At 39.4% G+C, this 27702-nt stretch overlaps 1 protein-coding gene across 2 annotated transcripts in view; it reads left to right on the forward strand.

Moving 5' to 3' along the window:
• Positions 1 to 27021, forward strand: part of MRPL1 (mitochondrial ribosomal protein L1) — a 41759-nt gene extending 14738 nt beyond the window's left edge. Inside the window, exons 8-9 of one of the 2 annotated variants that reach the window (XM_074950464.1) lie at positions 13236 to 13317; positions 19251 to 27021. In XM_074950464.1, the coding sequence (XP_074806565.1) occupies positions 13236 to 13317; positions 19251 to 19381 (213 nt within the window). In that variant the 3' untranslated portion in view covers positions 19382 to 27021. Of the gene's footprint in view, positions 1 to 6695; positions 6838 to 13235; positions 13318 to 19250 lie in introns of those variants that run through there. The other variant, XM_074950465.1, reaches the window with a different exon arrangement.
• Positions 27022 to 27702: the final 681 nt, after the last annotated feature.

A 27702-nucleotide genomic window follows, 5' to 3' on the forward strand; every position in this document is an offset into this window, starting at 1 on the left:
ATCCCCTTCTTAAAATTTGAAACTGAAGTTCCATGAACATTTTCCTCATGAGATGTATTGTAAGTTTCATAGAAGTTGAAAATTCCCCTTATGTTCAAGATTTTTTTCTAAAATCTTAGCTCAGCACTCAGAACAGTTTAGCATGTCTTGTAGAAAGTATGGGTCAGATTGTGAGTTCCTCTGGAGAAGGAGGCAAAGAGAGGTCAATGACATGGGAAACATATTTGTATGGTAGTGGTGCCTAGGAATCCTGATCAGGGCCTCATTGTGTTAGGTACTGTACAGACACACAACACAAAGATAGCCCAAGGAACTTACAATCTAAATACAAGACAAGAGACAACAGGTGGATACAGAAGGCAGACTGGGGAATTCCAAGGGAACAGTGAGATAATTGAAAACTGTGCGGAATTTGGGATTTCAGGAGTTTGTAGGGAACAAAGCCCTCCCCAATCCCTATGGATCCTTAGGAAAGGGTGAACTCGGATATATGGAGATCTCCACACTAATCATTGTTTGTCTTCTCTTCTTTGATGCACATTTGCTGCAGAGCTCCTGTATGAGCCTTGCAGCTATTTCCCCTGAGGCTGCTAAGCAGCTGCTGTTGTGGGGATCCAGAAGCAATTAATGAAACTCCAAACCTAAGTAACTCTCACTCAGGCTTCTGTGTGGTAGTCCAAACGATCAAGAGGAGACTGTGTGACTGGTGTCCAGCCCTCTGCTCAGCCCCCAGCTGTATCCTGAAACCCCACAGAACCTCTTCCATGTGGAGCCCCAGGAGAGGACCCATCAGTTGGATGGCAGGGAAAGAGACAGTGATATGGAAGTGACAAGATCTAGGACACTGCATAGAAATTCAGGGCTCTTCTCCTGAATTCTCCTAGTCTCAGGTGCTAGAATCCTACTTAAAGAAGAGTACATTCTGCTGACTCTCACTACGTAACACAGGTCCTGAGTAGAGTAACATTGAGGTCTTGTTTATGCTAGGCTTTCTTTTCCTGAAACATTTCCCAATGTTGCTAACACTAATGCAACTCCACATGTAGGAAAGCTAGTTCAGACAAGACTCTGGGAGCTTGCTGGCTTTTTTACCGCAGTGTCGTGTAGACTTGCTCACTATTAAATAAAGAACTGTTGAATTTAAACCTTGTGAATGATAACATAATTACAAACTACAATAAAGGGTAAAGCTGCCTTGCAGTACTCGCAATAACAGCACGGTACTTCCAGCCCACCTTTCAATCAAGGTGGCCTTTCTCAAAGAGAAAGCGTAAAAGACTCTCTGCAGTGTTGCTATCTTAAATTGTCCATTAATCTGTTCTGACCTATTTTTTGATGTCACACCTCTCTTCCGCACAAGTCAGCAGTTGTGATGTTTTCCAGTCTAATAAATAATTGAGATGTTTGAGAGGAACCAGAGAAGCGATGACAGCTGTGTTCAGCTCGCAAAATCTGGAGTGATGGAACCTGAGATGGAGAAATCGTGTGTCCCATTTTCCTCCATCTCCCAAAAGGATCCATTTAGCAACCATAATCTTCCAGCTGCAGAGGACAGAATGGGACTATATTTGGATGGTTTTAGAGCTGTTTTTTAAGATGGATAGGTTGCTGCTGATAATACAAAACATTTCCCTTTCTCCAAAGCTGTGTTTGCTGCATTCACAAAATTCTCAGCCTTTCTGACCTAGTAAGTGAGACGAGGAATTTAAGTCCTGTCTCCTTTCATCCATGCAAAGCGCTTCCAGAGAGTTGTCTTGGATAGAGGGGCAGTCTCTGTACAGTATATTTTGCAGAGTTTAATTTCCTTGAAATAGAAAGTTATAAATGGCCTGTTCCAAAGAATATAGTTGTTAAAGCAGCATCATTTTCATTGGTATGATTAAAGATCTTATGGTTATTTTCTTTACGGATTTCTGGTTTCATTGGTTTATAACTAAACAGTACAAATTTAAATAAAAATGAGTACAAATAAAAAATAGAAGTGTAAATGACATCAGTTGTAAAAACCAACCAATATAAAAGGAAATAGAGTTAAGTCTGAAAACCTGAGATCCTTGCTTCCACTTTTAATGCATACTATTTTTCCCTCCCACAGTAACATGACTTAAGGCCAGAAGTTAGTGCTCTTTTTTAATCTAGTAGATATTTTGTTTTATGAACTTGTAAAAACCCAGCTGTTGCATTTTGTGTGTTGGCAAGACAAATCCAAGGTAATTTTGTTATGTTGTGTTGTCTTTGGTAAGACAGAAAACTAATAGACTTAACAATGAATTTTAGTACCTGGTTGAGCTGTTCTTTCTTTCAGGTCTCAAATGTAAGAGCCGTCTTCACATGGAGTTATTCAGGAAAGCTGTTCCTGAATAACTGCATGTGTGGACAATCTCAGCCCAGTATAAGGGTGCCTTGTTCCTGTTTAACTTAGCCCTTGCTAAACAGCTGTTCCTGAATAACTTCATGTGTAGACAAGCCCTGAGTGGGAGAAGTAGTGAGCCTTTTAAAATTATTTAACTTCAGAGGGAGTTGAAGGCACTAGCACCTTACAGTATTCGGCCCTTGTATTTCTTATTCTTAAAGGAGTTTTGAGCTAGGACCAGGGTGGATTTGATTTAAATCAAATTGATTTAAATCACTAGTCAGGAAGACTCGATTTAATCAAGGATTTCTACATAAAAATGCATTCTTGTTGGTTGTTATAATCTTAATACATATTCTTCACAACTCCGCGATAGATGTAGGTTTCATTTTTAGAAGGTACATACTATACATTTTTTAAGTGATTTATTTTGAAAACTTTTCAGATTAGTTTTACAGCTATGTCAGAAAATGAACAATTGTTTGGTTATTTCATTTACCAAAGGTAATTGAAGCAGATATTTATGAAGTAATTGGGAGGTTAATCATTAATATTCGGAGGATTTTCTTGCCATGCTGTGTTAGGAGGAGAACATCACTAGGCCTTGCACTTTTTGCATTTTGCATGCATGCCTGTCTTACCCACAGGTAGAGGAACTTCATTAAAATATTCCCAAACTGGGTCTCTCTTACGGCCTGCTGCCATTATAGATTTTCTCTTCTCGTGAGAGAATGGTATGGTAGATCTCAAATCAGTGAGTGCTACACTCAGAAAGACCTCTTGACTTCTGGAATATGCTGCTCAAACAGTTTCACTTTTGTTTCTACTGCCTGTCCCTCCCTTCTCATATTTATCTCCAGACGTCTTTTCCTTGTCCAGATCTGTTCCGCCCCCAACAATCTTCTTTCTATTCATTGAACTTTTCAAAACTTTGCACTTTTAGAGAGAGGTAAGGGATTGACTTTGTGTACACAAATTTGCAGAGGGACAATAGGGTTGAGGTCTGTTGTTTCTCACCTCTTTAGTTATTTATTTATTTGAAAACCTTTTTGCTGTTAACAAGCATTTTATCTCTGGAGACACAAATCCACAGTTTGAGAACTGCAAAACTAAGCATCTCTGATGGTATCTTCTATACTGAGCACTGAGTCCCATTGGGTAGATAGAAAGATTAACCTAAATAATCTATACAGAAGTCCCTGGAACCCCATAAAATTGGGTCCCTAATCCATAAACTATTGGAACTCATTTACAAAACTTTTCTTAAATATTACATGAATATATTGTCTCATACTATAGAATTAGAATTTATAATCCCTATTCCATGATGAGATGTCTTTGAGCTATAATGTATCTTAATTAAAACTATCTTTAGATAGATTTTTTTTCTCAAAAAGCATTTTATCAAAATAATCCGATTTAAATAAAAAAATTCATTTTTTTTTCTTTTTTTAAAAATATCATTGATTTTTATACACCCTGCTTTCTGATGTTGGCCATTGCACAATCACAGATCTCCTTGGCTAAGGTGTAAATGCTGTCATGTATGCACAGTTGTGCAGTAACTGAAGGAAAGAAAAGCATTGTCAAGCCACTCTTCAGGGATTTTTTTTTATTTTTTTAAAAAATGTAATTAATTTTTATCTACCCTGGCTAGAACTCTAGACAGCATTAATCAGACTGCAGTTTAATTACTCGTATGGAAAAAACCAATGATGTCTCACACAGACGATGCTAGTGATGCCAAAAGACTTAAATGTGGGTTAGAATAAGTAAACAAGTACAGATGGTTGCTCCGAAAGCAGAGTTAAATTATATGATGAAATTAAAATGCCTGCAGTCTTGGGAGCATGTTGGAGCAAGGAAGGACCAAAGTGAAATTGAATTAAATGTGTTAGAGTATTGAAGCATCAAGATAACGGCCTTGTGTATTCTAGCAAACTTTCTGGTCACAATTCTTCTGGATGGTAGCAACAATAGAAACTATAGTGTAGTTAGGACTCAGACTAACCCTATGCTGAGTGGTTAAAAACACTTGAGTCCTGTCCCCATGATTGCTTCTGTCGTTGCTCTCATGGTGAATTACAGCTACAGAGTTGGCTAGCTTACCAGACACAGGCTTCTACTAGGATAACTGTTGGTCCATTGGTTGAGCAAGCAGCTGGTGGTGGGATACATATACTTTGTCTAAGGCTACAAAACTACAAATGCCATTGTGGTACAAAGCAACCGGAGCATGGCTACCCATTGCCTTACATTAATTGTAAAGGGCCAAATTGTCCCCCATTGTGGTGCTCTGTAGCTATATAGAAGGTAGGAAACTCTCAGTTTCCACCATATTACTGTCATTAGGTTTGTGGGGAGCATTGTTTAGCGCTAGTGAAATAGATAGTGTATCTGTCCCTTTGTTTTGGGGTGACCTGCGGGGAGATAGAACCTCGAAAATGATTCCCGCCTACCCCCTGACATTTGCATGACAGTATGGCTTTTGCAGAATCCATGCTCCTGTGTGTTCCTACTGGCTGCTGCTTTGACTCTCCTTTTCCTCCTGTCCTCTGAAGGGGTGGTTCATGTCCTTGAGGAAATAAGATTGTGCTGATTAAATCAGTGTTCTCGTGATTGCCGATTCTCCCCCAAACACAAGTTTTCAACCAGTGGACTGACACTGTAAAGAGTGGCAAACAGCACTAGAGGGGCTTTGGACTCAGGGAAAAGAGAGACAGGGTTCCATTCTTGCTGCGGCAACGCCCCCCTCCCCCCATTCTTCTCCTCCCACCCCCCAGTGGCTTTGCAGGGTCGGAATCTCCTGCACTAGTGGAAGTGAAGGGGCTGTTCCAGTTCCTGCTCCTCTTTATATAATGAGATCTTTGACATCCCTGAATATCCTCATAAAGGAGTTTATTCTGCCGTGCTCCTGAAATGAAAAACAAAATCACTTACGAGTAGGTCTCCGTAAAGCTTACTATAAAAAGGTGCAATTAATGCTTCACACCAGGAGGGCATTCAAGGGCCCCTTGATCTGTAGATTTCAGCATACTGAAGTGTTTCATGTGCTGAAATTAAAAGAATAAATCTGGTTTCGTTTTGAGTATTATACAGACACATCTAGAAGCTGTGTATGATATTGGGATCCTGGTCACTTTCCCACCCCTAATTGGGGGGGGATGTTTACAGGGCAAAAATTGCATGGCAGTTTGAACTCCATGAAGGAGTCTCAACATTCACTCTGAGCTAGGGGGAGAGGACTGCATTTAGACTTGTCCAAAAGAGGCAGTATATGCATAGAGGAACATTGAACATTACACTTAAATTCGTGTGATAAAGAACCACGGTTGTGGGAAGTTTTCTTCTATTCTTTCCTTACAGTGAAATTCTTAGTTGACAAATATTATGCAGACTCTTATGGACTCTCAGCTGTGATGTTGCATTGGAGGAAATCTATCCAGAGCCCCTTCCTGGGCCTCCGCCCTTTAAACCAATTATGAGTAAAAACGATGGCTGAGAAAAATGCAGCATGAGCACTAAGGACCCAAACCTGAGACCCTTACTCAGGCAAATTAAATTGGAGTTCTGCCTGAGTAAGGACCACAGGTAGGGTCCTTCCTGTTTACGCTGTATTTCTTTTCCTTATCCAACCTTTTTACTCCGACTTTATTTAAAGAGAGCAGCCACTGTAAGGATCTCAGTGTAGGTTCCTTATGATACAACATCCTGCCTGTAAGTCCAACTAATGTACAGTGAGAAATTGGCCAGCTTTCTAGTTTGTCACTGTGAAATAAGCCATAAATAATCAGCCTCTGTTTTGGGGGCAGACACTTCCTTTTTTTAATGACTGATTTTTAGTAGCAGCTCTTGAAGGTTAGTAAAGTTGGGCCTGCCTTTTATTAATAAGGTCACTAAAATTCTAATTATTTGAGAATGGCTATCTTTATTTTTTTGAGGCTGAGCTCTTATTTTTCATAGGGCAAGCTGTCATAGAAAAACTGAAGGCTGGAAAATGTATTGGCTAAATCGGCACTAATATATATATATGTTCTAGACACCTCACTCAGAAAAAAGATAGCACACAATAAAATGGAAGGTGGATTGATTTGCTCCCTGGTATGGATTATTGCAGGAATGTATCTTACATGCATTGCTCTCTTATATTCAGTTTGCTGCAAAAACAGAAATGATGTCTGAGATTGAGGGCCAGGTATTACCTTCTTCAGAACTCTTGAACATTGCATGAAATGAATTTGACTGAACTGAAAGTGATTGTGAGTTACAACTGCAAAGAGAGAAAAGCTCTTTTCAATGAGATGGTGCTCTGTATTTATTTGTATTTGCTTTGCTTTTTTAGAACAAAAGGCATGGAAACTCAGCTGAGTATGATGAGACTATTAAACACTGGAGAGGAGAGGGCACTTGAACTGACTTTGTGAATTAACTATGAAAAGTAAGATGAGATAGCAATGTCTCAGACTTTTGGAGCAGGGGGAGCAGAAGGGGAAGTCAATCCCCTCTGGTTGGATTATATCATTTATTTTAGCACCAAAGAGGACTGGGCCTTACGTATGCCTATAACTTTGTTCCATTTATTCTTTTTCCTTAACAAGCAACATATTGCTGTGTTTCTAAGAGCACCCCATATTTACCAACCATATCCTCCACAAACTATATCACAACCTGTAGAATTGTGACATGGATTAAATAAATAGGGTTACAGGCTTTGGGGTGTTTTTTGTTTTTGTTTTTTGCTTGTGGAGCACGGGCAAGACAGTTTATAGTAACTCCTTTGGACAGGAAACCTGAAAATGGATATTTACAGGAGGGATGTCCATTTTATTAATTTAACTGAAGACTTTATTGAGAGAGTGTTTCATAAATGAAACAAAATGGCAAATATCACTCCAGTGCAAGAAATTTCATGGAAATAAGATATATTTTTTGCTACAGGTTTTGTCAATCAAAATTCTTGCAGGCATTTAAATTTGTAAAATAAATTCTAAGTGAAGACCTAGTATTTCATGTTCGTGTTAAATTATATAGTATGCACAACCAAACTTTTCCTCTTCAAGAATAATTGGACAACCTATTTGCTAACAAGGCACTAAAATTGGAATGCATTCATACAGTGCTATAGACTTTGAAGCAGTTGCGAAACTGTTTGTTTTCCTCATGTCCCATAAAAATCAGAAGGTAGTTCCCTCAGCCTTAACGTAAAACAAATGCATATTCATGTATTGTTATGCCTCTGTAAACTGCAAACTCTTCGCTCTCTCTAAAAATTCTGCCTCCTTTATTAGAAAATGAGTTTTTTATAAGAAATAGAAGAGGTATGCTATTTAATCCGTGTTGGAGAATTTAAAATCACTTGTTTGGGAGGGAAAAATAGTGGAGGTATGTTGCTTATCCCGTTGGTGTATAGGCTTTTACACATAAGGAGACTGGTTTTTAAAAAAACAAATAGAAGTACAGGCTTATATTTTCAAAAGTGGCTAGTGTTTTTTGGATTCCCAATTTGAGACTCCTTTAAGGGCCTAATATTCAGAAAGCGCTGAGTACTTGTCCCCTGAAAATCAGGACCCTTTAAGTTGTCTCAAATTGAGCAACCAAAACTCATTAGTTACGTCTGAAAAATTAGGCCTCGGTGCATGAAATGTGGTTCAGATGAGATCGAAGTGTCAAACACAACAGAAGACCATATCGGGAGCATGCAATATCAGTAGGAAAATAGCAGATGAATCTGATGTTTGAACGCCCTCATGAGTTGGAACAGCAATTTAGTAGTAAGAGAAATATAGAAGATTTGAGATTATGGTTAGACAGCCTACCTTAATAAGGTACACCAACACACGTGAATGTTGTAACATGGGGTGCATCGACCCCTCTTTCTTAACCTAGTATGGATTTTAATTCTACACTTTTTTGCAGTTTTTTTCATTAACTTGTTAAAAATCTGTAGTGTGTAAAATTGGACAGCCCGAACATCTCACTTTACAAAGGTACCACTCTTGTGATATCTAAATGTGCGATTTCAGTATATTAAAAAAAAAAAAAAAAAGTATTTTGTTGGCTGACTTCATGTGGAAAAGCTGGTATTAATAGCATGCTTACTCCGATATGACAGGGAGGTGTCTTGACTGCTGTTAGGTACTCAAAGTGGGGTAAGGGAAGTGTTACTGGAGACAGGATTGATAAATTCAGAGACTTCAGAGGTTAGAATATATATGTCATCCTCCAACCTTTTACATTAGCACCGCTATTGTGACTGTATAATAATGTTCAGTATCATTCAGCTGCAAAATAAAATAAGCACATTGCTTTGTGCACATTATTCTGCGCAGGATCCGTGCTTAATTTACTTTAGCTTGCCTTTGAACATTGCACATATCTGTTGTAAACCAGGAAATGAGCCGGGGAAAAATAGTACAGGTGACATGTTTAAATGCATTTCACACTTTCTATTTTGAGCTCACTTTAATTTCATAAATCAGATGGTTTTCAGAGTATGTCGATTCTTGCTAATATTTGTATATTATTTGCAAAAATAAACATAGCAGTTAGTCTGTTTTTGTGAGCTAATTGATATTTCATTGTCTATTTTTTCCGGGAGCTTTTATGATGCAAGTCCCAGTTCATCAAACCTAAATCTGTTCTCCAAATTACAGTTGCTCATCTCCCCATCATGCTGAAACAGGCAAAATTTCAGGTTGTGCTTCTATCTTCTTGCCCATTTCAGAATCAAGGACAAAGCCTTCCCTCATCATCTTCACAATATTTGTTTCTGTGGACTTGGTTGGGCCCCTCTTTGGCTCTGTTGCATCTCATTCTATATTTGTTCTTTCTGCCTCTCTGAGTCTTTCAAATATCGGACTCCTCTCTTGGTTCATCCATGTTTTTGCTCCACGTGTGGTGTATATTCTCCCATGCTGTCTCCACCATCTAGAGCAGCTTCATTGTGCCTAACTGGCTTCTTACCTAGTTTCCAATTTTATCCTTCCTGGCCTATGACTCCTAACCCTCTTTCTGATTAAAAAAAAAAAAAAACCAATCAAATCCTTTTTCTTAGAGCCTTCTATTTTCTCCATGCTTAATTCTGACATCTGGCTCTTGCATGCCACCGCTCTCCTGCCGTATCCTCAGAAGCCACATGTATATGTAATTGAATTGTCTGATGATTAAGTCCATACAATGGACTCAGGTGTGATGCATTTTTATGAATGACATAAACTAAATATTTTAACTCATATTTCAAGCTTGTGATATAATATAAGACACCTTTTTATACATTTCCTATTTGCATATCCAGACAGTGGAATAATTTTGAAAATAAACTTGAGATTAAAAAAGTAAATTAGTTATGCTTTGGTGTGCAGTGTTCTTAGATTGGTTGAATTTGCATTTTATGACTGACACATTTTGAAAATAATGCTGTCTGCCCTCATGATGCAAGTTATTAATGAATTTGGACACTTGGGAGGCTTATCTGCACAAGCTGGGGACATTGCATGAAGTACTTTTCCAGGGAATAATGCTAAAAAGTTATAATAAAGCGATCTCCCTGGCTGGTACAGAGAGTGTGTACATGTGCTAGGCTATACATCAATACTGAAGTATTCCTTTAGACTAATCTAAACACTAACCTATTGGATTGTAAAGCCCCTATCTAGTCTGTACTACCGTTTTGTAAACTATAGCACAGTTAGGCTTTGTCTACCAGCGGCCTACTGATCAGGGAAACTGTGTTAGCGCCTTAAGCAAGAATAATAATGAAACGCTGTTTCCCTAGGGGTATGTCTGAATGGGCATAAAAGGTGTTGACGCAATCCAAAAAAACCCATTATGATTCAGGATGATTTATTTGAAGCGGTTTTAACTGGCAGTGTTGTAACCTACCCTAGAGCAATGGTTCAGATATGTTAGCTTGCACTTTAACAGAGCTTTTCAATCTTATTGAGCTAACACAATTGAAAAACGCTTTTTGCCTGACAAGGCAGGCCTAGAATAACATTGGTTTGTCAGCTACTGTAAAGAGGGTCTTAGAGTAACTATGATCAGAAACTGGTGGATTAGTTAATCAAATAATGTGTATCAGATGTGGTAGTAATGTCTTTAGCTACTGCAGTTCTCTAATGCTTTTGTGGATCAAAACATGAGGTTTTGCTTAGTTTCTCAGCACCAGTTGACACTTGTTTTAAAATTAGACTATGAGTTTGTTTCAGGGAGACTGAACTGCAAACTGCAGTATTTCTTTCTTGCTAATTCTTATGGGTATTTGCATTTTTCTTAAATGGTTAAGGAAACTTTTAATTAATTACAGTAGGACCTTTGTAATCCCACGTGAGATGACATGATAAACCCCCACCATCGAATAGCGTGGTGATTGCGCACTGTGCATCATGAAAGACTGTTTGGCTTTACACGGTACCAGACAACTGCATGCCACTCTACTAGATGAACGCTTACATGAGAGCGAAGAGGAAGTAACTGGTGTGATGTGCGTTAAAATGAAACGTGTTCTTTGTCAAATGAAAATGACCTTTTAAAAGCACGTCCATGTTTGGGACAGTGTGACCCCGGGGACTGGAAGTCTAGGAGACTTGCATCTGATTTTCAGATTTATCATGGCTTGTTCTATGACTTTGGGGAGGTCACTTCATTCTCTGCCTGAGCTTTCCTGTCCATCAAATACAGAAGATTCTTCTTCACCTTTTTGAAGTGCTTTAAGAGCTATAAATGAAAAGCTCTATATGAATGCTAAATATTAATTATTAGTGTAAGTAACTGAGTTCCCTGGTCATCCACCCCTTCCACCTCCTGCTTTTTGTCTTCTCTTGTAGCGTGTACTGTACTCCTTTTATTACTCATTCCATTGAAAAGACTTATAAAGGATGTTGTATTTAGAGCAAACTGCTAATGCTAATATATCTTACTGATCGTTTTAAACTTACTTTTATAGAACAAATGCAAAGCAGCTCATTCAGAGTGTAATTAAGAATCACTGCAATTCTGAACATCAATGTAAAAATAGGTACTTAATATATAATTTACGTTATGAGGTTTTTTATTGTTACCCTTACAATTTCTTGTCCTTTATTTAATCTGCCCTTATGTTAATTTCCTTCTTGTGTTGAATTGCTTGCTTTACCAATAGAGTAAACTGCAGTAATGGCAGTTTTCATAACTATTGCTTTACTGCTGCCTTAATGCATTATTTAGTTGGCTTTCAAAGTGTTACTTGAAAAAATGAATACTAACTGGATTGGATACCATAGGACCATTTGACCTTCACGTTGAATACCTGTTAAAAGAGCATAAAGAAAGGTTAATGTATCAAATTGGGGGAATGTGTCCACTAGGGCAGTGCTACTCAAAGTGGTGGTCCACGGACCGGTGCCAGTCCGCGAGCCATCGGCTGCCTGTCTGCGCGCACATTGGAAAAAAAATTGCCGGTCCCCCACATCAGATAGTTGAGAAGCACTGCTCTAGGGTACCAAAGGAGCTTGTCTTTGTGTTGTCGTCATTAATTGTATGGAAGAGGGAATAAACAGCCCATTAGTGAAATCCACTATGTTGCAAACTCCATTGGGGACAGAGAAATAATATAAAGAAAAGAAGAGAAATTAAAAACATGGACAGAAAATAACATAAGGCGATTGAGCTTCAAAACATACAACTCATAAGCGTACAGGAAAGTAATTGAAAACGTACTCGATAGCAGGGACGTTTCTGGGAAACAGAAATGCTGAGTGAAACCTGTTGGTGATAGTGGAGAGCAAATTAAACATGAGACTGCAAGACCTTATTGTAACAAAAACGTGAATGCAATTTTGGGCGGCATGTATTGCGGCATCCCAGAGCCAGAGGTAATAGTTAGTCTTCATATGTCTCTCTCTGGCTTTGATGTAACTAAATCTGTAACAATGTGTTCGGTTTGGGGTACCTCATTACTAACAAGATATTGACAAGTTAGAGGGAGCTCAGACAAGAACACCAATAATTTAGGGGTTTGGTTGGGATTTGAGGAAAGATGAAAAGAGCTACATTTTTACTTAGCTAAGGCCTCGATCCAGCAAAGATTTAAGAATGTATGTAGTCCCATTGACGTTGGGGCTACTCGTGTGCTTGAAATTTTACGTACTTGCTTAAGTGTTTTGCTGAATGAGGGCTTTCGCGATCGCAAATGGAGATATAAATCTACAACGGTTTGAAGGGTGGAAATGCCACCAATGGACAAAAATCAGGGTGGATGGTTATGGCTAGAACCTACAAGTGATGGCCAAAAATGAGGAAGGAGCTCTTTTGGCTTCACATCATCTGAGTGAGATACAGTAAATTGTGGAAAAATCTCCAAGAGTGGGGTGGTGGAAACCCTATTTCATAGGGCACTTAAATCTAGAGTGGGGAAGAACGCTAGAAAATATGCTGTGAAGCCATCTACCTGCCAATGCAGGATTGTTCCTTAATAGACATCTCTAACGCCAATAAATTTATGTAAAAAGTGTTGCTTTTGAAAATAGATTTGAAGTCATCCACACATTGTTCAAGGAAAGAGGTTGGAAAATGGTTTTACATTTATTTTCACCAAAGAGATGGTGCATGTTTAATCTTGAGCATCCTGGTTTACCATCTGAGAACATGGATGTGTACATGTGACTATGGTGTCACGTGTACATGCCACTAAGTTACTGGTTTACTTAAATGTTTTTCTTCACAGTGGGGTATCTTCTTGCTAATGTCACTAATGGAATTGGTAATTCTTGACATCTTAAACCAAGGGAAATTTTTTAAATTCAGATACCCAAAACACCAATTAAATATTTACCCAACCACTTTTAATTTTATTAATCATCAGCACTTGTTTCTGTATAATTAATTTTGCATTAACCTCTTTCAGCTGGATATGCCTAATGAGCAGATAGTTGCCAATCTGGATGCAATTATTAAGGATGTCTGTACATACAAGCCATTGAGCTATGGTAAGTAGTTTTTCCTTTAGGCTCTTAATTGAAGTTAAAGCAAATTACATAAGTTAAGGAAGCGCTCTTCATCACTAACTATTGCCAAACACCCTACAAACACACATCACTTCATCTGCCTTTAGGATGGAGGCAGCTTTTCAGCCCTGATCCACCATGTTACTTAAACTTTACGCCTAGCTTTAAGCCTATGAGTGGTCCCCTTGAGCACAGAAGCACTATTAATGTGTGCCTTGCCAAATCAGGAGTTTAGCATTGCTCTGCACTAAAGGACAGCATAGGTCAGAAAATAAGCAACATTACCATACCCAACTGAGCTTGCAGGGAAGACTGTTACATAGGACTTAGTGGACTTTGGTCAGGACGAGGGGGTTCCAAGCTAGAAGTTTAGGAAAGAATAAGCAAGCAGAAAATTCTTTCCAGGCCTCTGCATCAATTCTACACCACTAGTGCATGCCTCTTGCACTGTTGTGAGCCTTTATGCGGGTTGGATGTATGGATTCCAGGGCCAGTGTTCATCGGTGGTTCTACCTGACGTGGCTGCACTTCACCAGAGGTTCTGGGGTCACACATCAGCCACCTGTGCAGAGAACTGTCACCGGCCATATTTTTGCTGTTTGTTACAAATTTGTCAGTTTTTTCTGTTATCTTTCTAAGCAATAGGATAAGGTCACTTGTGAATAAAAATCCAGTCCACGTGTTTCCTCCAGGCTTCAGAGAAGAATTGGCTTTGCTCAGTGTTTTTAATTTATAATCCTAACAATGGGTTTCAGAGTAGCAGCCGTGTTAGTCTGTATTCGCAAAAAGAAAAGGAGTACTAGTGGCACCTTAGAGACTAACCAATTTATTTGAGCATAAGCTTTCGTGAGCTACAGCTCACTTCCTGCAGCATGCTCTTTTCATTGTTGACTTCATTGTAAAGTAATCTCACAGTGAATAGCTTCTGCATGATTGGAGGAACAGGAGTGGTTAATCAGCACAATAGTTTTAGAAGAAACAGCCTGATGATTGGTTGTTTTAAATAGAACCTCCAGTACACCTCTGTCTAATGTTAAATATTGCCTTGTCTTTACTTTTAACCTTTATATTGCTTTACACAATCACAGTGATTCTTCCCACTCTACTTTTTGTAGAAAATGCTCCCCCTACCACGCAGCACTTGTGCTCACCTCTCACTGTTGTTACTTGTTATCTGTGGTGCTTGAATTCCTGGCACGATTTTATTTCTTTCCTATAGAAAAACTTTTTTAAAGGGTTCAGTGTTTTAGAAAATATGTGGCTGATTGGATCATCTGAAGGATTAGTAATCAGCAGAAATGATAGAAGTCTGGCATCCTGACTTTCCAAGGTGTTTTGATAACTACATCAATCTAATAAAGTGGACATAAGCTGCTGGAGTGGCTCAGTGGTGAGGAAGAGTCAGTTTTGCTCTTCAGTGACTAATCCTTGCGACTAGTGTGTGGTGGTTACCACAAGGGGGTAAATTTATTTTAGCTTCGTAAAAGTCAAACTTTAACCTAGGTGTAACAACTGAAAGGTGATGTACAAAATCTACCATTTGAAGTAGTTGCTGCTAGTTTCCTGTTTTCCCTTCCTCTCAAGCCCCCGTGCACAATGTATAACAACCAAAAGTTATAGGATGTTTTCTTTACCGTATGTGCACATAACCATGTCATGGAACATGCATGCTTAGTGTATAGCTCTCCTTATGAAAAATTTTCACCAAATTAAGATTGCAGATCCATATGTTGCAACATAAAATAATTTGGATTCATACTTCCCCCAAAGAAAACCTAATGGATTTGCTTTTCTTTGGTTCCTTTTGTAGAAAGGCTCATTCTCCATTCAATACCAGGAGTCCAGCTGGCATGGGGAAGTTGTTGGTGTTTTTCCATTAATGAATGTTTGGAATATAAATGACTAATTTATCAGTTTCTGTAGATCTGCAGATAAGTAAAATTAATTCTGCTGTGTTCCATATCCCTGGAGACAAAAATATGAAATCTAAGATTATTTTTTCTTGCCTGACATACCTAATAAAAAAATCAAAGAAATGCCAGCTTCCCTGCAGTCAGTGACATTGTATATTAACGTTGAGTTGCACTTAACATGGAGGGAGAAAGATTAACTGTTCTAAATGAGAAATTTTAAATCATCACAAACAGAGCTACACAGGAATAATAACAGAGATGAATATTTAATCAAAGTGGTGATCACTTTGGGACTAGAGCAATATTGTGTGTGTTTGCAGCACGCTTGAAGTTTGCATTATTACATTATTTGCCTTATTTATTATATTTCAATGCAGTATTCCATTTAAACTCCTTATTCAGTCAATTTGCAATGCTTTATTCTATTGCTTGCATTTTTTAGCACCAGCCATACATTTAGTGCTATCAAATTTTGTCATTTCCCCTTTTGATATTTCCCTCCCTGGTTCCTGACCTTCCACATCAAATGGACCACTAAGCCCTTTCCTGAATCCATCTTGGCTTTTCCTTCTCACTCCCCTCTCACCCTAACTAGGAATTTAGAACCACCAGAGCCCTCACCACCTTGTTCTCCAGGTGCAAGGCACACTTCTTTGACCTTGCCGTAGCTAATATAAACACAGAGCATACTGTACTTATTATTTAAAAACACAATGAAAAAACACTCCACAGCATGCACTTCCCCGTGGGAGAGGATATGGGAGAGAGTGAACTGCATGTGACAAACGTTGGTCACATCACTTAATGTTCTACTGGAGGACGCTCACATTATGGTGATGAGGGAAGCTTAACCTGTATAACCCAAACAGAAGCCTGATCTCTCTCCTTTTCACAGGAGTGGGGCTTCCCAGCCCCTCAGCAAGCTCTCCATTACTGTTGAACCTCATTCCTTTTGTGCTTTTGAAGGGGCCTCCAGGTAGGGTCAGACTTCCCTGTCTACCCCTTTTCCCCTTTCAGGTGTGTGGCTGTGCTCACCAGGTGCTCTACCTTCCTCTCTCGCTGTCAGGTGACGTCTCTGGGGTAATGCTGACCTGGACCATATTTCTTCTGAGCGGAAATATGGACCATGCAACATTGAGGTTGATTGCAGGAGTGCTGTTCTTTATTTTCATTCTGCTCTAACGTGAAGAAGAGCTCTGTGAGATGCATATCTCTTTGGAGGTGTAACACGTTTCCTCGGTCTGATTGAGCTTTTACTCTAGAGCTCTGCCCTGTTACTCGACTCTGCCCACTTGAGTTAGTTCCCACCATCCTGGAAAATAAATGGAGCCTCTCTAACTGGTCAAAGTGGCTATTAATTAATAGGTGTATAGCCAGTTTGAAATGAGCGTTTTTATGATCAGGGAAAATGTACATTACTGTACAATTTTCAAAACTCCCTAAGTGACGTATTTAGGAACCTAAGTTACTTTTGAAAATGTTACCCTAGGATTACATGTTTGATTGCAAGAACAAGCAGTTTATAGGCTGCTAAGGCATCTGCATTATATACCGTTGTACTGCTCCAGTCAGAATAACTGAACCATAACTATATTGATTTTGAATGAATCTGTAAAATTTTAAAAACTGCAGTACTTCTCTAATACACACACGTCTATAACATACTCAGATAATTAGTATGTAAGGTCCCCTGGGAAGAAAATGTAAGGGAAAAAGGAATTCAGGAGAGTTAGTAGTTTCTCAGAGTAAATATTTAAGGCAACAACAAACTATCCTAATGCAAAGAAATATAGGAAGAATCGTAAGATGGCTCGAGCAGGAGCTCTTTACATTACCTGAAAATCAAAAAGGATTACTACAAAAAAGTGGAATCATGGGCATAGCTAGAGATCAGTATTAAAAATAGCCCAAGCAGGTCGGGAGAAAATCAGGAAAGCAAAGGCACAAAATGAGTTGCACTGAGCAAGGGACGTAAAAGGCAATGAGAAGAGGTTCTATAAATGCATTAGGAGCAAGAGAAAGATGAAGGAAAATGTAAGTCCACGATTTACAAGGGAAGGAGAGCTACCAGTGGACAACATCAAAAAGGCTGAAGTGTTTAATGCCTATCCTGCTTCAGTCTTCTCTTAAATAAATAATAATAAATAAAAAGTTAATGGTGACTACTAGATGCTTAACACAGTATTAACAAGGAGGGAGGCAAGAATAGGGAATGGACAGTTAAAGAATATGTAGATAAATGAGATGTATCTAAGGCGGGGCCTGAGGAAATTCACCCTCGGCGCCATAAAGAACTAGGTAAAGCAATCTCGGAGCCATTAGTGATTATCTTTCAGAACTCCGAGGAAGGGTGAGGTCCCAGAGGACTGGAGAAGGGCAAATGGGGTACCTGTCTTTTAAAAAGATAACACAGAGGACCTAAAGAATTAGAGACCAGTCAGCTTAACTTCAGTACTTGGAAAGATACTGGAACAAATTATTAAACTACAAATTTGTAAGCACCTATTGGATAATAGGATGATAAAATAGCCTACAGGGATTTGTCAAGAACAAATCATGCCAAACCAACCAAATTTTCCTTTTTGACTGGGTAATTTGGCCTAGTGGATGGAGGGGGAGAAGTAGACATGATTTATCTCCATTTTAATAAAGATTTTAGCTCAGTCCCACATGACATTCTCATAAGCAAACTAGGGAAATGTGGTCTAGATAAAATTACTATAAAGTGGGTTCACAACTCGTTGAAAGACCAGACTCAGAGTAGTTATCAATGGTTCGTGGTCCAACTGGGAGGACATACTTAGTGGGGTCTTGCACAGGTCTGTTCTGATCAGTATTTTAATTAATGACTTGGGTAATGGAGTGGAGACTGTGCTTCTAAAATTTGTGGATGATACCAAGTTGGGAGGTGTTGCAAGCACTTTGGAGGACAGGATTAGAATTCAAAATGACCTTAATAAATTGGAGAATTGGTCTGAAATCAACAAGATGAAACTCAGTAAAGACAAGTGCAAAGTACTACACTTAGGAAGAAGAAATTAAATGCACAACTACAAAATGGGGAATAACTGGCTAGCCAATAGTACCCCAGAAAAGGATGTGGGGGGTTATACTAGATCACAAATTGAATAAGAGCCAGCAATGTGGTGCAGTGGCAAAAAAGGCTAATATCATTCTGGGGTAGACTAACAGGAGTGTCATATAAGACATGGGGGTGATTGTTCCACTGCTCTGGGCACTGATGAAGCCTCAGCTGGAGTACTATGTCCAGTTTTGAGTGCAACACTAAGAATCTTGTGGACAAGTTGGACAGGGTCCAGAACAAACCTGATCTGTGGGGAAAGGTTAAGAAAACTGGACATGTTCAGTCTTGAGAAAAGAAGATTGGGGGGGAGGGAGAAAAACCCGAGAACAGTCTTCAAATATGTTATGGGCGGTCAGAAAGAGGACTGTGATCAGTTGGTCACAGTGTCCTCTGAAGGTCAGACAAGAAGCAATGGGCTTAATTTTCAGCAAGGGAGATTTAGGTTAGATATTGGGGAAAAATAACTTCCTTACTAAGGGTAATTAAGCACTGGAATAGGCTTCCAAGGGAGATTGTGGGATCCCCGTTGTTGGAGGGTTTAAAGTCCAGGTTAGACAAACATCTGTCAGGGATGATCTTAGATATCCTTGGTCCTGGCTCAGCTCAGGGGGCTGGACTAGATGGCCTTTCAAGTTCCCTGCTAGCTCTGCATATCTCTGATTCCATGTCTGTGTATAAGCATCATATCAGCACCAGTGTAAACTGACAACATTGTGGTTGAGAAATAAACAAAATGGAGATCAGGTTGTCCCCCAAGACATTCTTTAACCCCGTACGGCTTGGTGATACTGCTTGTCTTTAACAACTGATAGGAAGTAGAGGTGGATATGGCATACATCACAAGGTAAGTCAGCCTGCAGGTATCAAAAATTCTACTAGAATAATTCAGAAGTTATTTTTTGTGTTTTGTTTTTTAGGCCCATTTGTGCAGCGCTTGGTTATTCGAAGTTCAACCAGTGAAGGTTTACAACTAAATCTAAAGCGTTTTCTTCCTCAAGTAGAGGAAGTGGACAAAGAAGATGTTAAAGAAGCAGAAGCTCCAAGATAGCCTGCCAGTGTATTATACTGCAAATTCTCCTAGCATTTTCTATTCAAGAATCCCCAGGAGTATTTAAAAATATGTTTTCCTATTAGTTTGTTTGTTTACTCTCAGAAATTGGTGGTGTAGCCCTGATCATCTTTTTTTAAAAAGTTAATAAATGTCATGTTTGAGATTTCATTTTTAATTCCTGCAGTATCAAAGGTACCTTTAGACTTTGAGCCACTTTGTTTCCTCCGTGTGCAGGTGAAAGCTTTCATCAAGTTCAGTTTGTTACACATTGTATTGTAATTTAACCAAAACTTACTTTATTATAAATTCCCATCATTATTGTATAACCTTCCAGGGCAATCGTCTCATAATTATGCATGCTTAATTCTTCATTAGTACTATTGGGAATGATTAGCCCAGTCCTTCAAGGTGCTGAGTATGCTCTATTCCAGTTGAAACCAATGGGAATAGAGTACTTGGCACTTTGCAGGATTGGGTCCTGTGTAAGCTTTAATGCACGATAGTTGAAATAGTTCATTTTGTGGGAGATGGATGTAGGTTTACTAGACAGAAATGGGTCACATTCTACTTTCTGTAACACCAGTATAAAAATGGAAAAACTCCACTGCAGCCAGTTGGTGTTACTCCTGAAATTTGCTGGAAATATCATTCTGCTCTGCACACGGGGGGAGGGGATTGCAAGGAGGTATAAGATTTTTTTTGCACTTCTGCGATACATGGGCCTTGGAATGAAGGATAGCCCCTGGGATAAGAGGTACTTATCTTTTGTTAAGATGAAGACATTCTGTTAAAAAGAGAGAGAGAGATATCATGTGGATATACATAAATATCCTGTTTATTCAGTTCTAAAACGGTTAACGACTGGAGCTTGGGTTCTAGGACTCTGCGAGGTGGCAGGATACCAGATCTGTAGCCTGAGCTGAACATCTACACTGCAGTTAGACAGCCCCTTAGCCTGAGGCCTGTGAGCCTAAGTTAACTGGCATGGGCCAGCTGCAGGTGTCTAATTGCAGTGTAGACATACCCTGAGAAGGCTTCCCCCCCCCCCCCCGTCTTCCATCTGACACTATAGAAGACACCCCCCACCTGCATGGGGGGCTGGGCACAGTGAAGCCTGTGGTGGAGTGCTGTTCCTGAGGTCATCTGTTTGCTTGCAGGGATTTCCTTGCATAAGAATGACAATAGGTAGCATTCTTACATAGATTTCCCATGCAGACTCTGTAACAGCCCTGGGGTTGTAGGACATGTGTGAGTAGGGAATGAGTAGTATCTGGGAGCTGTATTGCTATGGGCATAGTGATGGGCCAGACCTGCATATGTGCACTGCAGTTTGTAGAATTTACCTGACTACTTCAGGACATCTGTGCATCTGGCAGCCCAGAGCCCCCTGACAGAACAATGTAAAGGAAACTCAGTGACTTTCCTGTCTCTTCTGCATGCTTTACCTGCATGACCCTTCAATTCTTGGCCAACAAAAATGATTATTAGAGTTGGCTGAAAGATGTTTAATTGAGAGATGGCTTTTTTATGTGAAAAATATGTAAAAAGAAATTGATCTGCTCTAAATAAATGAAAAATTGATAGTTTTTGATTGATTACAAAAACTCAAAAATTGGGTCTGGTTTCAAACCCCTTAAACTGCAAACAACTTTGGAATTTTTTGCAGAATTAGTGTTTAACTTTTTTGACCAGCTGTAGAGTTATGCAATCAGTTGAATCAATAACACTGAAAGCTTTTGGCACCAACTAGCAGTTACTATTAATTATTGTAATTCAAAAATTGACCATTATATTTACCTCAGAGTTGATGTGATTAATATGGTACATGTGGGCTGTAATTAAATATCTTTTTTTCTCCCCAACATACTGTTTGAGTAAAAGCTTTGATTCTGTAGCATAAAAAACATGAAATTTTAAGTAGTTGACCGAAAATAATTTTACTCCACTTTACTGTGTATAAAAAAACAAAAACCGCTCTACCAAAGCATTATCAACTCACTGATCATAACCAGTAGGTGGCATTCATCTTCTGTGCAGAAGAGTTCAACTTAATTTGTCATTCTGTGTTTTCTCACGTCCTCAAAGCACAGATCAAGAAAATTGAGACCAAGAACTTTACATGATTCAGAATGGAAACTGGATATTTATATGAATATCCAGAAATCTAGAGTTTTCAATGACAAAAATATTAAACCTTGTGGTCCAGGGTCTAAAACAATCTCTCAATACTAGCGATCAGGATGAGGCCTAATGTAGGAGGCAGATAATCCCTCATCCTTCTTCTGAAGTATCTAACTACTGTCAGAGACAGGATGCTGGTCCATGTGGACCTTGCCACCTGATCCATTGACCCCCTCAAATCAAAGAGAGTCCTTCTATTGACTCTCTTTCAGGCAGGAGGTGAATAAATACTGTCTTGGTTTGGAGATTAAATCCAGTGAGACTTTGCTGCACGATACTTTTTCCCTCAAGTAATCTTTTTTGCCACCAAAAATTTTACCAAGATACAAATATTAAGACCTGGGTTAATTTGATGCTCATGAAAGTGAGTGGCTGACATTACTAGCAAAAATAGTGTCCAATTATGTGATGTTTGAAGATGTAGACTCTCATCTGCTAGGCTGCAACAACCAGCTTACTTTAAATGTTGACTAAATTAGGAGTTGGACCAAATTCCAGAGAGTTGACAAGCTAATCCACTGTATCACCTGTCCTTATAGAAATGTCTGTATTCTAGTTTAAAGTAGTGGAAATATAGATATTAAAACAATCTGTAAATATCATAGATAAAACTTTGCCTTTTTTTTTTTCATTTTTAGCAGAAGTTAGAATAAGTTGTAAGGTATTTCTTATAGCACTTGGGAAGCTCTGGCATATTAACCTATGAGCCACTGCTTTTGGCAACAACCAATGGATGGAAGGGGGAGAAAATTCATACATAGAATTGTTCGCCTTTTCCTGGGATTTGATTCAGTTATATCTCTGTCACCTACTGGATGCTCTCTGACCACGGGATGTGGTGTCCACTGAATTCTTCTGTATACTGTGACGGGGCAAGGCAAGATGGCTATAGAAAAGTAGTGGGAGACAGATATATTAGCTCCAGGCTAAACAAATCCCTGGTACCAGGATAAGTTAAATGGCAGCTGCTCTAGGTCAATTAAGACACCTGGGGCCAATTAAGAACTTTCCAGAAGGCAGGGAGAATGCTAGGTTGATTGGGACACCTGAAGCCAATCAGGGACTGGTTGAAACTAGTTAAAAGCCTCCCAGTTAGGTGGGGGTAGATGTCAGGAGCTGTGGGAGGAAGTTGCGCTGTTGGAGAGACTGAGCAGCATGCACCATATCAGGCACAAGGAAGGAGGCCCTGAGGTAAGGGTGAAGTGGAGCTTGAGGAAGTGGGGGGCTGCTGTGGGGAAGTAGCCCAGGGCATTGTACGTGTCATGTTTCTAAAAGGTCAGCTACCATAGCTGATACTATTAGGGTCCCTGGGCTGGAGCCCAGAGTAGAGGGCAGGCCCAGGCTCCCCCTCCCCCCGATTAATCACTGAGACTGGGAGACAGAGACTGCACAAGGGAGGATAGCTTCTCACCTCCCTCGCTGGCTTATGATTAAAATCGCTCAGTAGACTTGTGACCCTTGTCTCTAGAGAGAAGGGTTACATGGAGGGTCACAGTGAGCCTCTGAGGCGAGCAAAATCCGCCAGGAAACGTGGGACCCACGAAGACAAGGACAGAGCTTTGTCACAATACTGATGCCAATATCCTAGCAACCTCAAGAGTGGGAGGCAACATTAAATGTTAAGTAGAACGTATTCGGAGTGCAATATGGTTAGTCTCAAACTGAGGCACTGGAAAGGTGTAAGTATTGATGAGAATTTTATAGTAACTTTTTAGTAATCCCAAAATGAAACTTGTTCCAAGAACTCCCAGGAGATTTTTATGTATAGCTTCACTAAATAATCTGTACTACAGTTAGCATCTAGAACCTCCCACTGAAATTGAAGCCCTAATGTACAAACACAGTATATTACAGTCCCTGCCCAGAAGAGGAACAGTCTGGATGGACAAGATTGAGGAAAGTTGGAAGGGGAAAGATAGGAATAGGGAAGTGAAGTGATGCGTCCAGGGTCACACAACAATCAATGACAGAGCTTGAATTGAATTTAGGTTTCTTGATTCACAGTACAGTGTCATATCCACTAGTCCATACTGACTCTAAAAGCAACAAACAACAAAGGCAATCTAACTAATTACCAGAAATATTTTGTACACTGAGCAGAAATTAATCCGTTCAGCTTTCATGTATTAGAAACTCCTGCCAGGAGCACTGGATGCTTCCAGTGACAATGGACTATGGAGCTGTTGCCTCTAATCTGCAAGTTCAAATTCAGGAAAAAAGTGACCCAAAATAACTGCTACTGGAAGGCTGCCTGGTGATCTGTGTTAAGGAATTGGTAATCTTAGGGGTGTGCATAACAAAACTCACCATCACAATTTGTCTCAATTGCTATCCTAAATTTAAGGAACGGGGTTTGTGTTTAATTCTGGAAGTGGTGATGTATGGTAGTTCTTATCTTTAGCAGGACTGAGTCAATAGTCTAGGGAAGGGATTCTCAAACTGGGGGTCATGAGGTTATTACAGGGGTGTCGTGAGCTGTCAGTCTCCATCTCAAACCCTTCTTTGCCTCCAGCATTTCTAATGGTGTTAAATATATAAAAAGGTGTTTTTAATTTACAAGGAGGGGTCACACTCAGAGGCTTGCTATGTGAAAGGGGTCACCAGTACAAAAGTTTGAGAACCACGGGTCTAGGACCTGTTCTGGTGATGAGAGAGTTCTGTCCCCTATACTCACTGATGTCTCCCTATTGGTCAGCAGTTTTATTGTTCTCATCTCATGGAAGATCATGGTCACAGAAGGAGAGGTAATTCCTTGGGCAGCTAGGGTCAGTCCCTTGAAGGGATTTGAATATCTTGAACTGTCCTTTGTATTCAATGGGAAGCCAGTGTGCAGATCAGAGCACTGAGTTAATGTGTTTGCCGCAACCTGTGGGCTGCTGTGTTTTGTACTTTTCAGGACATATGACTTCATTCCTAAGTTATATAAAACTGTATCACAACAATGAGCATGTCTGAAAGATATAACTGCAGTTTGGAAAATAGAATTTGTAAGACTTTTTGTAGAAGCATCATCTGGTGAGTCCTAATTATTACAGCAAAGGAAGGTAGGCGGCACAAAATATTTTGCCTCTGGCACCCGTACGCCTGAGGCAAGCTCTGTTTATGCAGAGAAGGAGCACGGTGGTAAAAGAGAAATGGGCAGTGGATCAGGGTGGTCTTTGGGGACAAAAAGGAATAGGAAAGTGGGCCTTTCCAAGTTGTGTCGCTCAGCTGCACTTTGAATTTGGAAGCCCATCGATGAAGGCAGAGACATCTCTATTCACACGATAGAGCAGCAGTTTAATAGATAACCCTGGGAACATGCAATCTGTTATATGAGAATTAAATTTGTCCCTGTTATCTCTGTGTAGGGTTGTGCGTACATCTTCAAGGAGCTGTCCATGATTTTTCATTTTTTACCAGTGCTGTAGAGTATGAAATGGTTTACTATTGAGAATAGTTCACTCAGACAAAGGCTATATTGTGTTCATTCCATTTCCACAAAAACTGCCTTTTTTTTTTTATGCGAAGTAATGTTATACAGAAGTAACTTATGAGATACTGTAATATGGAACACTTTAAGCTTGTTAATTGAAGGCAGCTAGCTGTTTTTAGTGAAATTAGAAGATATTTACCATCATGAAGAATGTCTTCCAGCATCTATTGCATATGTTTTATTCCTTCCCCCTCCTCCAGCCTCTCATTCATTTAAAAGATTCCTACCCCTTTTGGAAGAGGGCAGTCAAATCTAAAATGAGTATTAAAAGATGGTCCAATTAATGAAGCACAAATATCCAGATAATTTTATACCACTATTTCTGAAACTGTAAGGCTGACCTTCACAGAGAAGTCCTTTTTTGAAACAAAACAAAACCCTGTAGAATTCAATAGTCCTGGTGCAAAAACCATGTAATAATACTCTATCCGTTGTCAATTGTAATGTTGGGATCAAGGCCCTATTTAGTTGGGTCTGCGAATACTTAGTTTGATGGTAAATGAAATTATTCTGATAAAATTGTAAAAATAACGTGTCTTTGGATTGGAGGTTATTAGGACAAGATACGATTTTTTCCTGTATCAGCCACCTAATTTAGTACACTGAGGTAATTGTTTTAAGAAGATGCGAGTTGACGGATGTGCTGATTAGATCATTAGCTATTTTCATAAAATATCAGTTTTTGCTAAGATTGGACCCTATTACTCAACACAGAAGGCGGATGCCATACATTCTGCCTTTTGCTTTTTTAGAAGGCCATCTGTTTGTGGTAAACCCAGCAAACTTTTGCAAGGCAATGATCATTCATGCTGGCACTCTCCACACAGAGATAAGGCCTAAAGACTTCCCACTGTGAGAGAACTGGGCCATGTTGTCTTGGATCCAGAATACTTGGATCACCTAATTAGCCCTGAAGCTACAAAATGGTCCATGAGGTGGAGAAAGCAGAAGATTACCCCTGTGAAAGTGAAGATCACATGGAAGAGGAGTATTCTCTCCACAGCAGACACTGACAACATTGAAAGTGATGTGCCCCTCCCTTCCCTGAATAGGTCATCTGGAGGAAAAAGAAGTGAAGGACTCGAGTAATCAGCTATATGCCTGCCTAACCCGGTTTGTCACTGAGACTGCCCTGTGTTCTGAGCTCTGACCTTTTCCATCAGCTGGTACCAGTTAACAACCACCACAAGAGTTAAAGATCCCAAGAAATGAAGTTTGAACTCTTTCCTTTTATTTTAAAGGAGGGATACCTCTACACTTCAATGTCTTTCTAAGGGATCTGCTCTAGGAATTATTTTGGGAAAGTTCTCTGGCCTGTGGTATACAGGAGGTCAAACTAGATGATCACAATTGTCCTTTCTGGCCTTGGAGAGAGAAACTGTCTGTGTGTAAATGGTGCCTTTCATGGTTTCCTGAAAGTAAAATCGACATTTCATCCAACTTGTCAGAACATTCTCTAAAGTTAAAAAGTCCCTTTTGAAAGCTGCTGCTGTGTATGATTTCACCATCACCACTGTAATTAAGACTGTAGAAAGGCTTCTGTGTTATTGAGTGTGAACATAGCATGGAAGAGCAGAATTCTTGGAGGTGTAAAAGTGGAATTTCTGAGAAGCATTCTAATAGTTGTACTTTCTTAAAGCAAACCAAGATGGAATTACCACTTTAGGTCATCTCACTTGGCAAAGGTCTTAAGACCGGAATGGACATTTTATATTCTGTGGCCACTCATGTCCTTCACCAGCTAGATCGAAGCACTAAGCTGGCTAGGGTCATAGATTGTGAGGAAACTGGCTCTTCCTGAAATTCTCCCAATTGCAGGATTAGGAAAAGTGATTCTTCTTGTGTCAACCTCATAATTTGATTTAATTACCCTCTGTATTGATTTATTTATTGGATAATTTGAACCTGTTTTAGTGATTCAGTTTTAATAAGTTAATAATTTTGTTTTATTCTTACATAGCTCAGGGATATGTATGTTTAGTTTTATATTTACTTGCTTATTCTTAATAAAAATCCATAGAAGTACACAAAGTTGGTTTATTCTATCAAAATTTTAACATGGGTCAAGTAACCTGAAGGGCAAAGGTCAGTAAAGTGTTTGGGAGCAACCTCTCTCTGTCCCTAAATTTCTACCTCTGTCCCACACATTACAGATTCGTCTCTAGGTGAGGTTTAGGGAAGCCAAATAAAGATACTTTAATTTTTAACAGGGGTGTTGTTTTGTAAGCACATGCCAAGACCTAATTCCAGAATTTAATAAGTACCTATTTCCATTATTACTTGAGTTGCAATGGCAATAGACCCCAGCTGATATTTGCACGCCACTGTGCAAGGGGCTTTACATGCACATAGAATATCTCTGCCTTGCAGGGCTTACAGTCTACATAGAGAGGACACATACAGCATGGAAGAAGGAAGCAGTATTATCCCCATTTAGACATGGTGTTGAGCAAGATTAAGAGCTGATCGAGAGACAGTTTTTGTAGCACTAGAACTGTGTCTATTTAGAAACCAATAATAACTAAAGTGATACAACCGCTAGTGTTGACACAGTTGTATTGGTGTAAAGGTGCTTATATCAGTCTAGCTTATCCCCAGACATTTATACCAGAATAACTGCATCCATACTGCTTTAACTATTATTGGTGGTATTATAGTGGTA

Source organism: Natator depressus, chromosome 4 (assembly GCF_965152275.1).
Source record: "Natator depressus isolate rNatDep1 chromosome 4, rNatDep2.hap1, whole genome shotgun sequence".
NCBI lineage: Eukaryota > Metazoa > Chordata > Testudines > Cheloniidae > Natator > Natator depressus.